The sequence below is a fragment of the Carya illinoinensis genome, chromosome 7, assembly GCF_018687715.1.
Source record: "Carya illinoinensis cultivar Pawnee chromosome 7, C.illinoinensisPawnee_v1, whole genome shotgun sequence".
Lineage (NCBI taxonomy): Eukaryota > Viridiplantae > Streptophyta > Magnoliopsida > Fagales > Juglandaceae > Carya > Carya illinoinensis.
The window spans coordinates 29,190,627-29,204,019 of NC_056758.1; the positions used below are offsets into that span (position 1 = coordinate 29,190,627).

General features: G+C 36.0%; 2 protein-coding genes, 1 non-coding gene and 1 pseudogene across 4 annotated transcripts; 2 read left to right on the forward strand and 2 right to left on the reverse strand.

The window, feature by feature from the left end:
- Positions 1 to 14: 14 nt before the first annotated feature.
- On the reverse strand, positions 15 to 2,192 carry LOC122316057 (putative pentatricopeptide repeat-containing protein At5g40405). Its single transcript, XM_043132544.1, has one exon. The coding sequence runs from the start codon at positions 1,833 to 1,835 to the stop codon at positions 423 to 425; it is 1,413 nt and encodes a 470-aa protein (XP_042988478.1). The 5' UTR covers positions 1,836 to 2,192; the 3' UTR covers positions 15 to 422.
- On the reverse strand, positions 1,972 to 2,042 carry TRNAG-CCC. Its single transcript has one exon. It is a non-coding gene; the product is annotated as a tRNA-Gly (tRNA).
- On the forward strand, positions 2,077 to 5,515 carry LOC122316302 (annotated as a pseudogene).
- A 3,309-nt stretch (positions 5,516 to 8,824) lies between these two features.
- On the forward strand, positions 8,825 to 10,484 carry LOC122314865 (heavy metal-associated isoprenylated plant protein 36-like). 2 transcript variants are annotated; one of them, XM_043130494.1, is made up of 3 exons: positions 8,825 to 9,030; positions 9,137 to 9,239; positions 9,354 to 10,484. In XM_043130494.1, exons 1-3 carry the CDS (start codon positions 8,983 to 8,985, stop codon positions 10,073 to 10,075), a joined length of 873 nt encoding a protein of 290 aa, XP_042986428.1. In that variant the 5' UTR covers positions 8,825 to 8,982; the 3' UTR covers positions 10,076 to 10,484. The 2 variants fall into 2 exon arrangements, with proteins under 2 accessions (XP_042986428.1, XP_042986429.1); XM_043130495.1 differs by having other exon boundaries at positions 8,841 to 9,030; positions 9,137 to 9,212.
- Positions 10,485 to 13,393: the final 2,909 nt, after the last annotated feature.

Here is a 13,393-nt window from a genome sequence, read left to right on the forward strand (position 1 = left end):
TTCAAACAAGAAGATTGTGCAATCCCAACTGTATAATCCATCCCTATTCTTTATGAGCTTGAAAATTCTATCTAAAAATTGCAGTTTTACATTAACCTTAAAACGCATATGCTTTCACCAACAAAAACTGATGAGAGCTCAACAATCAGAAAGTAGCATCCTTGAAGGAGATACATCCATCACCTTTCTTCAGACAGCTACTGCAGAGATTCAGCCAGGCCAGTTAAGGCAATCGAAACTGATTCAATGATTAATGCTGCGACCAAATATTGGAGCTGAAACAGAGCGTTTAGAAACAGGTGTGTCCCATGATTTGTCCCATCATTTGCTCAATCACAAGTAGGTCCAGTCAAACTATAGAGCCAGAGGATCCTCCATTGAAACAAACGGGATGATTGATTGTTATAATCCAGGCAGATTACTTATTGTGCGAAGAATTCAAAAACATCCTCCAGGGGTTCAGTTCCAACAGAACTACAGGCCAAGTCCTTCTTAAGTCCTCTGTCTTTCATCATAATCCTCACTTTCTCGACGTCGCTCCATCTTCCCATCTCTGCATACAGATTAGATAGCACAACATAGAAACCGCTATTATCTGGCTCCAATTGCAGTAGCTTCCAAGCTGCAAACTCACCGAATTCCAAATTCCCCTGAGCTCTAGAACCAGCTAGCAGGGATCCCCACATAGCTTTGGTGGGCTTAAAAGGCATAACTTTTATGAAATTGAAAGCGTCTTCGAGACGTCCAGCTCGTGCATACAGGTCAATTATACAAGCATAATGTTTGATACTGGGTAAAAACCCAAACCTCCCATCAAGCAGGGAACTGAAGATCCGTTGACCAGTATCTACAAACCCCGAGTGACTACAAGCACATAGCACCCCGACCAGAGTCACTTCATCGGCCTTGAATCCTTCCTGTTCCATTCTATTGAACCACCAAATAGCCTCTTCCCCACTCTTAGCTAGAGCTAGTCCTTTAATAAGTGCATTCCACGTAAGTACATTCTTTTCCTTCATGCTTCTGAAAACACCCAAACTCTCTTCAATTCTCCCACATTTTCCATACATATCAATCAAAGCAGTCCCCAAAATCACATCCAACTCCCATGCCCTCTTCTTTATAAAATCATGGATCCAAACACCCATTTCAAGGGCCCCAAAATTTGAACACGCTGCCAAGGCATTAACCATAGTAACCTGATTCGGTACCACACCTGCATATTGCATTTCTTCAAAAGCAATCAAAGCATCATCATACATCCCGGCATTCTTATATCCCGTAATCAAAACAGTCCACGACACAACATCTCTCTGAGGCATTTCATCGAACACGCGTTGACATAATCCCAAACGCCCACATGATGCATATAAATCCAACAATGCATTTTCAACATAAATATCATTAACATGACCCAGTTTTATAATAGGGGTATGTATGCATTCGCCCAGCTTAAGTTCACGGAAGTCAGACAAGGACTTAAGGAGGAAAGGGAAAGTATAGTTATTAGGAAGAGTAGAGTTTCTGTGCATGTGGCTGTATATGGAAAGAGGGGTATGTGGTACGTGGGAGTGAGAAAAGGCTCTAATAAGTGTGTTGCAAATGAAAACATGGGGTCTGGATAGTTGGGTGAAGAGGGTGAGGGCGGAGTCCAGTAGGCCTAAGGATTGGGAGGCAGTGATGAAGTGGTGGGCAATGGTGGTGTTTGAGTGGAGGTTTTGGACGATGAGTTGGGCATGAATTTGGTGGATGTGCGTGGGATATGTGCAACTGCTTAGGAGATGGAGAATTCTGTCTGTTATGTGAGTAAAAGACTTTAGGGGGTTGGAAAACATCGAAGGAGGTGACTTCAAAAGCGTGCAATAAGTTACCTTCTCTCACACTTGATCGGATACATATAACACGGACAGAGATTAGTGGTGATCCCTTTCTCCGCAACCAAACAGTGAAAAAAATGATAGAGGGGAAAGATGCGCATCCGGGGAATCGAACCCCGGTCAGTACCGTGGGAGGGTACTATGATACCACTACACTAGATGCGCAATTCATGCTTTATATAATTATATAAATTATTAAAACTACCACTCAGAAAAAGAATTGAGAATAGCAGGACCGACCGGAGGAATCTCATTGTGGAAGTACGCCATCTCCGATCTTTTCAATTGCCATGGCATCCCCGTTGTTGACGCCTTCCTCGACACTCGAGTATGTTTCTTGCTCTCCCTCTTACAAAATTGCCATTAGATCTGAAACCTACGTGATACGTTATAAGCCACTGAATCCATTATGACAAAGAACGCGACTATCTTTTGACCGCTACAAAAAAACGAACAACAGTAATAACTATGATTGTCACCACGACAAGGACGAGAACTTTGAAGGATTAGGATTTTCAGGGTTTAGATTTTTAGTAGATGGTTTAAACTTTACCGGCTGAATGAGGATTTATGACACGTGATGTAAACTTAAGAGTTTTGTAAAATCTTGAGAGCAGCTCAATGCTCATATCGCATAAGATTTGTGAAAAAAAAAACAAAAAGAAATAGCTTTATTTGAGAATAATATTTAGGATATAAATTATTGGATTTTACAACAATATTTTAAAGTTCCTAGAGACTCGGAGGATTTATTTGGAATTTAAAGGTCTGAACCATATGTTGATTTATGTTTAATGGATCAGAATGCAATGTTCATTTGCAGAAGTTTGGAAGTATATGCACATCAAACTAGCATCCGTATCTAATTGGAAGCGAATCTGATGGAGAAGCTCTGGATAGATTAAGACATTTCTTAAGACCTTTTAGCATTTGGTATCAAACTACAAATCATCATGATATGTATTTGAAATATATTAATTAGTTGAAGTCTTGACATGTATTGTTGAATGTTTAGGAGTTCACGTATCATCACATCCATATCATATTATGCTTGTATTCCTGTCCATATTGGTGCTCATGACTGCAGACCCGAAAAGAAACAAAACGCAGGCAATGTTACAATTAAAACAACTTGAGAGAAAAATAAAACAGAGAAGAAAACAATGTGATGTGGAATTTCTTCTGCAGGCTCATGTTTCTGTGGAATCTCTAACTCTTCTTTCCCAGGACTTTGCAACCTTCTTACCAAAAACAAACCTCGCTACAGTTCCCATTGGTTGGCTCAAAATTTTCCTGTTTTTGCTCTCTTTCTGGTCAATTTAGTTTGTTCAAACTTTTCCTGTCTTCCCTCTATCTCTTCATGGTAAATGTTAGTTTATTCCATAGTTGGAGCAGTACTCTTACACATGCAAAATGGCCACTTTAGCAGCCCATTATATTTTTACTATGCCTATGCTAAATACAATTTTGCATGTCTCATTTTCTCCTTTCTTTTTATTTTGTCCCAAAAGTGACTCATTGCATCTTGTCAATGAGAACTTATCTTTCACCAAGATCCTGGGTTATGTATTCATCTTATTCCTACCAATCGTGCTTGTGATTCTAATTTTTTTTTTTTCTTTTCATTTTTATGAGCTCGGTAGAGTTTTGCACCGTCCTGTTTTAACATCTTAAGCTGCCAGCAAGTCTCATATTCGGTGGATTTTGTTTTTAGGATGTGTTAAAAAAAGGTGTTGGAGACTGGAAAAAGGTTGTTGCAGCATTTGGAGATGAAATTTTACAAGCTGATGGAGAAGTTGATATGTCTAGATTGGGACAAATTGTGTTCACTGTTCCAGCAAAGCCTCAACTTCTTAATCGGTACGGAAATTTGTATGCGTTTCAAAGTTTAATGAAATAAAGTTCTTCATTTCCTTTCAATGCAGAATTTTGAATGGAACTTATGATGTGTTTATGGAGTGACAATGTTTCAAGAACCCTTTGTATTTTGTTGGAAAACAATGACGAGAATTTCACCAATCTCTATTTGATATCAATGGAAGGATATCAAATAGAGATTGGTGAAAGGAAATGAAGAACTTTATTTCATTAAACAAGAACCCACAAGGGCCAAATGAATTGCAGGTTCATATTTGATTGGAAACTTATTGTGCGGACGTTTGAAATAAATGGAGAGATAAACTACTTTCATCAACTGATTTATTTGATAATAGAAAGTAAAGGATCTTGATGACTATTTGAAGTTCAGATGAACTACGCAAAGGAGCTATTATGGTCTTATTAAGAGCGCAAAGGGATGCAACCTTAGTCAATATTAGAGAGAGAGAAGAAAAATGCGTGAAAAGGAAACAAGACACAAGCAACTGCTCAGTACTTCTGTAGCTTGCAAACAAACTGACAAGAGTTCTCTAGCCACGGCCATAGTCAAAATTCTACTCAAAGCCTCCACAATAGTGGATCTCCCTGCCCAAGGCCTTGAGAGCTGCAAAAGAAATCAACCATTTACAAGAGTACAAAACTGCACTGAGAAAGTGCAATTTGAATCCTCCCACACCACTATGCACTGAGAAAGTGTAATTTGAATCCTCCCACACCACTATGCACCAAAGCCATATCTCCATAGCAGATCGGCCAATCTAGTCAACGCAGTCAAGGACAGCATTATGGTTTTATGATAGAGCATGGATTTGTGTTATCAAGTGTTAGAAATGGAACAAATTAATTGAATTTCCATAAATAGTTGGTTCTTAGAAAGATATGTTCATTTAATGCAGTCATTCTTGCTTTCGGCCTTGTTCCAAGTTGAATCATCACTAACATGGTTGGATTGCTTGCCTGTGGGATGACATTTGGTCCCCCAAATGAAGATTAAAGAAATTTTGTCTTGTAGAACTTTTTTTATCTTGCTTAATTTAAAAGCAGCCAGAATTTAATTTCTTCAGTGAGTCTATCATCTCGGATCGAGTTCAATTAGTGTAGACTTGCTTTACACCACATTTTGAATAATTTCTGAATTGTGGTTATTAAACTTTCTGTAGGTTATTGTCTCCTTATCTATCCTCTGGTATCTTCTACGAAATTGTGAAGCTATGGATGAAAGGGTTTAAGGTTATTGTCCTTGATGTGCCTGTATTGTTCAAGGCTAAGATGGACAAGTGGACAAATCCCATTATAGTTGTATAGGTTGATTCTGAGACACAGCTAAGATGACTCATGGTAAGAGACAGAACAAGTAAGGAGGGTGCTCAAAACAGGATAAATGCTCAGATGTCTGACAAAGGCAGACATTGATAACACAGGATCACTAGAGGACTTGAATGGACAGTTTAGGAAGGTATTATTTGATGTATCAAATCCCTTGTCGTTGACTGAGTTTGGGCTTTGCAGACAGGGAGCCTTGTTAGGCCTTGTTTCTGTTATTATTGTTGTTCTTCTACATTGAAAGATCTCCATTGGTAATGGTTTGGACTCGTCACTACTACCCAAACTTCTTGTACTAACAGTGAGTATTCTTGGGAAGGAAGATTATCAAGAGATCAATTCTTCCATTTGTGACTTACACTTAGCAATGGAGAATGACTGATTTTGTGAATATTTGTTTGAATAATTCTCTACCAAATTTTCAAAGCCTTTCGATATATTCTCGTTGTAAAAACTTCAAGGTAGCTAAAACAGGCGTGTTTTTTGTTGTGTGATGTTAAGAATCGCCAATTTGAAGTTGGACACAGTAGTGTTCTGTTCAATGGAGCTAACAAAATCTAAGTTCTTAAGGGCGGAGGAGAATGCAGAAGCTCAAAGTGAGGATCCTAAGGAACCCATACCAGTGTAATCTTATTTGTGCTTTGTTTATCCTTGAGTTAATGAAAGCAATAAATGGGGCTATCATCTTCAGAGACCATGCAGATTTACATGTTTAATTGTAGCAAGTAGAGAACCATACTTTCTAGTTGCAAAACATCTCTGGCACCAATCATACTATTGGTTTTGAGCACTATGCTGTGTCAATAATGTCCTTAATCGTTCATCATTTTGCTTCACTGGGTAGTCAATTCTGGTATCAACTTATTTTATGACATGGCGTTCACCATTTTTATCAGTGACCATTGCTCTCTTCTTGGGCATAATCTGAGCATCATTCCACTGCAATAGCATTTCCATGAAAGTAGGAACTTTCTAATCTTCATTTGCTTTAAAATTTACTCCCTTATATATTATTGCTGCTTTAACTGGGTAAAAGCAATTGTATTTAACCATCTGACCTGTACCTTTTTCTTGACCATTTAAAAGTTTGAGAGGTGGTTCAGTCCTGGATAAGCAAAGTCCATTTCAAGAGGTTGTGTACCGCATTAAGATCATTGTTGCTTTCAAAGTTTATTGACTTGTTTTTCAGATTGGAGGTACGTATCTGATAACCTAAAGCAATTACTATTATGAGTGCCTGGCGTTATCACAAGTCACTCTTTAATTTAAAAAGCCAGGCCAAAAGATTGGCTTATGAAAGTGGGAGATAAGTGATTGGCTATGTCGTGGTTTAGCCCGCAGTATCCATGGATTTTTTATACACATCAAATGCTATCTCTTCGCTTGATCTTAGCCAGGGGTTAGATACAGGTACAGAACGCTATCTGCAATAATATTAAATCCTTCCACTAAAAGTGCCAACTTTGTTCTGATTATCTTCTTGTCCTCTTCCCCTTGGCGAACTTTGCCCATGCACTAAGTACTCATATATAAAGATTTTGCCTTTTTGATTTCATAAAGCACAATTGGCATGCCTAACCAGTTAGCTTCTTGCTGTTTCATTGAAATGCTGATTGTCCTGCATTAGACTACAGTTGGAAAGTATACCTAACTGAATTTGCTTAAAAAAGATGTCATGGCCTTGTTTTAAAAAAGTTTCGATGGAATGTTTGCTTGCTTGCCAATACCTGATAGCTGCAATTGTACTTACAAGTTGGATTTGAAATATATGGTTGACTTTTACCTAGTTGATGGGAGTTTGATTTATCAAGTCTTGAGCAAAATACTGCATATATTATGAATTGTTGAGTTTTAGCTGTTTGTCAACTAGAAACTGAATATCTTCATGGGTCGACCCATGAACGCAATTGAAAAATCTGAACACCAGAGCATAGAAGGATGTGTTATAAATGCTGAAGTGGGCAATATGGGATAACTGGTTTGATTCTTTAGTATATCCTGCAAACTTGTGCTGGTATACAAAGCGTAGTGAGATGAAATGAAAGTTGAATAAAATATTATTAAAATATTATTTTTTTAATATTATTATTATTTTGAGATTTAAAAAAATTGAATTTTTTATTATATTCTGTTTAAAAATTTAGATAAATTGTAATGATGAGATGAAATGAGATAAGATAAATACTTTCCGAAACTTTAAGAAGGTGGTTCGAAAAGAAAAAGAAAGGAATATAGTACTGCATGCAGTAAGTATATACTTTTTTTTTTATAAGTTAGGACTGCACTAAGTATATACTATTCGAGTGTGCAAAAGGTATATAATTACTCGGAGAGATGCTTGGTTTGTACAATAATCTTACAAAAGGAAAGTTATATACAAACTGACATGTCTTGAAATTGTACCTACTTTATGGCTATACTTTACTGGACGATGGCTCCATACCCAAGATCATTCAAAACTTATCGGAAACCCTGTGTATACCAATCTGGCTTTCTTTAAAGGTTTATACCAACTTTCCAAAATTTCCATCCACAGATCACTAATATCTGTTGACTGTTGGTTGCATCATATATTAGAAGAAAAGTAGTTAGCATAATGAATGAAAGTAGCTACTATTTTCCAAATTCATTTTCCCGAACAAAATATATTAACCAACATCCTTCATTCTCTCGCATCCTATGATATATTATATTCTGGCAGACAGCGATAGAATTTTTGCGACATTATATCACATGAATGGTATACGGTGTGAAGTTTTTTAAATAGTATTTATTAATTAATAATAATTAAAAATAAAATAAATATCATAAAATTTATTTTCCATAACAGATTTTCGACATACATAATGCTCACTATTCAGCAGCAAGCTGTTCATCACATTATTGTATAAAATCTCTATATTTTATTTTCATAAAGGATCCGTGTATATATTATATATATATATATATATAATTTGGATTGAGGAGCGCTAGGCTGCCACCCAGTAATTACCGTTGGGTGTGCCGCCTAACAAAATTTTAAGTTTTTATTTTTATGTTAATTTTTGAATATATTCAAATATTTTTAAAATATATAGATATATACCAATATATATATATATATATTTTGTAATTCAATAAAAATAACTTTCGTAATTATTAAATAAAAAAATTAAAATTAAATTAAATTAATAAGCGATCAAATGTAGCGATAACATTAATTTATTCATATATCAAAGTACAGAACTGCTAGATGCAGTCGGTAAATGTAAGCGGGATGCAAACGGTTGTACGGAATGAATAAAAAAAAATTATAAAAATAATTTTTTTTATGTGGGTCCCATATTAATTCATTTTTTTTAAAGCGACTGCACGCCGCTTGTATAACCATGACTGCAAATATCATTTTACATCAAAGCATAGAGAAATGATGGTGGGTCCGGAATTAGCTAGAGCTAGCTTAAACCCGAAATATGAATATATTAGAAGATTAATGCATGATCACGAGGATATAAATCATATGTTACATATGTATGCATCACGCACATAACTACGTACGTATCTTAATTGCATGAAAGAGATCAGGTACTCGTCTAAAATATTATTTGCAGATCAGGGTTAATTTTGTTCTAACGCAAGGAATAATGAACTTGCATTTTCCTTAACTGAGGCGTCATATAAATATATATATTGGTTTAATTCGATGTTGACGTGATGTGGCGTCCGCACCAAATTCTCTATGATCCCTCTCTCTCTCTAGTCTTTCATCCACCTATTTTACGGTATTTTTACTCCCCATCTGACCCCTCTACTTCTCCTATAAACCTTGGCTTCCTGATCACACACACTCGAGAAGCTACCCACTAGTGCTCGATCTCTCTCTCTTTCTATCTCTCTCTCTCTCTCTCGTCTAGATCTCACTGTGATGGCAAACAAACCACCTGAAGAAGCCCCAGAAACCTTGAAATACCAGGTATTCTCGATCTTTGATCCATGTCAACTCGAATGTTTCTCTCTGATCTTTCTTTCTCTCTCTCATCTGTTGGCTAGCTTCTGACTCCATCCCCGAAATCTTGCAGACATGGGTCTTGAAAGTCTCAATCCACTGCGAAGGCTGCAAGAAGAAAGTCAAGAAAATTCTGCAAAGCATTGAAGGTTTTTGCCCAATTTTAGCACTAATACGTATGATTTGTCAGTGGTCTGTGTCCAAGCGTGCGTGCGTGCGTTTGTAGGGTTAGAAATCTATCAACTTTTGGCGTGAATTTCTTCGCTTCTTGTATCGTTCAATGTTTTCAGGTGTTTATACGACCACTGTGGATGCTCAGCAGCATAAGGTTACAGTGACCGGTAACGTGGACGCAGATACTCTAATCAAGAAGCTTCAGAGATCAGGCCGAAAACACGCCGAGCTTATTCCTGAGAAGAAAGAGAAGTCTGGAAAATCAAAGAAGAACGAAAAGCAGAGGGGTGAGAAAAATAATAGTGAAGAAAATGATAATGATAATAAAGACTCTGAAGAAGGTGGTGATCAGGTAGATGAAGAGGACGGTGAAATTGACGAGCCAGCTGGAGGTAACGGTGGTGGAGGAGGAGAAGGAGGAGCCAAGAAGAAGAAAAAGAAGAAGAAGAAGCAAGGACAAAGCGGCAATCCGGCCACCAACGACGCCAGTCAGAATTCCGGCAATGCACCTGCAGACAGTAATAATTCTCCGGCAGCTCTCAATGACCAGCTGGCACCATCCCTGGGAGCGATGAATCTCAGCCCTCCTCGTCAACATCATGTGCATCCATATCCACCATCTATGTATCATCATCCTCCACCACCACTCTACGGAATGAGTTACAATACGGCGTACCCTAGAAGCAGCACTGCTACTGCATATTATGCCCCAGCTCCCATGCATGCCAACAGTAATACGTACTTCCACCCGGAGATCTACCCGCCGCTACTACCACTTGCCCATCCGATGGACACATATGCTGACGACGACGACCAGAGCCAATGCTCACTCATGTGATGAACTCGCGATCAGGGCCAAAATGTGGGCTATATATCTCTGATCATGAGAGTTTAATGACATAAACTTTACTGAGCGATGGTCGGAAAGAATAAAATTTTGTAAAGATGGATTAAGATCATAAGAGAGATTAGGGAGTAAACTAGCGAAAAAATAAGAGGGGGGCCAGTGTTGTTTAGGGGCACTTAGAGGGTGTTTAATGGGTTGTCTTTATTTAGCTTTGTTAACTGCTTTTGGGGGGGTTTCCTTAAACTTAAGCCAATAGTCTCGAACTTTTGGTTTTACGTAGGACTTTAAAAAAAAATCTACTTTCCCTCTCACTCTTATGTGTAAAGCAGAATTGTTTATGGAGATCTCTTTCTTTTCTCTCAATGAAATGAAATGACGACCGAATTGCCTGAGGATCGAAGACTAAGGAGTAATTCCATAATCAACGTCAAGATATATATTCTGCACATTTCTCTTATTGCATTAAACATCTTTGTTGATGTCTCTCTTGCTTTCAATCAAAGCTAGCAATGGTATCATAACTTTACTCTGCATTGAAAACAAGTTTGTGGTGGTTGTGTTTAGCCTTTTTCTGAACTACTGGGCATCAGGCCAATGCGAACGTACAGGCGAGAAATGCCCTTTTCAGTGGCTGGCTTATTAATTTATTTGTTGGTTAATTTAGTCATATATCTTGTTACCAAAACTTACTCATTTTGGACTACTCCTGAGCATTTCTCTATATATACGAGATATTCGACTATGAAAGTAATATCGTTTGGTACCACCAATGATTTAGAGCATGCCCCAATCGTTTCTTTGGTCAAACATTACAAAAAGCCATGCATGAATGACCAAGTTTGTGAAGCACTACTTGAGTCGTGCCACTAGTGTTGCTAGCTCCAAATTTGAGAGAGAGAGAAGAATCCTGAAATAAAGTACTTCTGCTACGTATAGTCAGTATTTTTTTTCATATCCTTTACGTACTCAACTAATATAATTGATCAAAATAATTATTTTTAAAAAAAATGAGATAGTGAATTACACTAATAGAATGTCTAAAATATATATAAAAATGACTGAAGATAAATTTTTATCTAAATATCAATCATAGAACAAACGGATATATAGGTTCGACCCTCAACGTCCTCACCTTTTCTCTAGATCAGAATATTCACGATGGATTATACCTCTTTTCCTACCATATGTAAAAGAGCATTTTGTATGCTTTATTATGTCCCAAATTCTTCATCCAAAATGGAAACCCTATTCCCAACTCCCTAGCTGGCTAGGACTATATATATCTCACCAACTTGCAGAGCCGAGAGCATCATCTTTTTTTCAAAATCTAGAAAGCTAGCTCGATCGGTTTCGATGCAAGGACTGGTCAAAGATTGATTGTTACACATGCAGCATGGTTACTGCAATCATTGATCAGGAGTGCAATGCATATGAAAGATTAGCATGAATCGATTCACTTATCTTAACTAATAATAAACTCCAACATAATAATTGAAAGATGTCCTCACGTATGTACCCTTTAGATGCAAAGGTTCAATGATGTCATTTCTTGGGTCCCTCTTTGCAGACCATGGGGTTTGTATTTATGGAATCTAGAAAACACCCACCTCTTTTTCCCATATCGAAGCATCCAGGCTTTACTTTTAAACTAGTTCCAGTACTAGTCTTATTCCATAGAAAAATTATTTTTGTAAATTTGTATAAAGGGTATTGAAAAGTATTATATTTACAAAAAAAAATTTATAAAAATAAAATTATAAAATGATATGATTTTATACGATATATTAAATATATTTTACAATAAAAATAATTTTATAATCTAACGTATTATATCAAATCACATCAATTTATAAGTTTATTTTTATGAAACTTTTTTATAGCTAAAACATCTCTCTTCTTATTCCCTTGATAATACAATATGACGTAATTTTTAAGAAAATTTAATTTTAAATTATTTTTATAAATCAAATTTAATTATATCATAAAGAATTTGTCTTTAATACCGACTTACAAATCAAGTATTTTAAGCAAAAGTACCCAAGGCAATGCCCTTCATTCTCTAATCTACATGCATGCTTTCAGAACCCGGCCTGATCCCTAGTTCAGCACTGCTTTTGCACACACGGAATGCAACTTTTGGTTGTGCTAGAAATATTCAGAAATTACAGAAAGTCTAGCTCTGGATGGATCATCAGATGCATGCAGGCCAGTCTCCTTTTTCTGATATATAGAGACAAACACAAAGGATCGATATATTCGTGACTCGCAAAAGAATTGTAGATATTCTGAGATCATTGATCATGTCGATGCATGTTGGTCATGAAATGAAATGAATCGGGACGACATATGTTGTACTATTCATTATAATGAAAAGATTGAAAAAGTGAATCTTAGTCCAAAAGCAAAATCTATCTCATAATATGTTAAAGTCTTGACCCCTCATGAATATTATCTAACGAATTCATGTCAAGTGTTTTGTCATCTATTTGAAGAATTATTGGTAAGGTAAATATTGGAATTTCTTGAAACGTCTTCTAGAAAGAATTATCAGATTACATGAGAGGATTTAATTTATATACATTCTCGGTAAGCTAGCTAGCTCGGCTTCCACAAGTTTCCTTTCATTGCTTTGACTGTCGTCGCACGTTGAAATTAAATTTATTTACAGGTAAAATAACAGTAAAGCTTATCAAAATTGACTAATTTTATATGTCATTTAATATTTATCATTTAATATTTTATCATATAATTTTATCATTATGAGAAATGCCGACTACAATCAAAAAAAAAAATTATAAAAATATACTTATAAATTGACATGATTTTATATGATATATTAAATTTATTTAATAATAAAAATATATAATTTTATAATTTAATGTATTATAACAAATTACGTCAATTTATAAATTTTTTTTTTTATAAAATCTAAATCTCAATTTATAGTACTTCAAAGCATCTCTCTTATCGTTATTAATGTAAGAAAACTTGAAGTACTAGTACCAGAAAACGGATTGAGATATTATAAGCTGATAGTACCTTCAAATTAATGTTTAAGCATGATCGGCTTCGACGTCCAATGAATGTGAAGTATAAAATCTTTTCCCACTGACTTGAATTAATTAATTAACAGTGATCAAATAGTTTCACCAATGCTTTGAAAAAAAACCAAAATCATAATTACTTATATAGTACTGTAATAATAATGATTGCTGTTGGTACGTGAAAGCAGAAGATAAAGATAATGATAGAGCAACGTCATTAATGAATTAATGTAACGTATAGAGAGAGGAAGCAAAAAAAGATAAA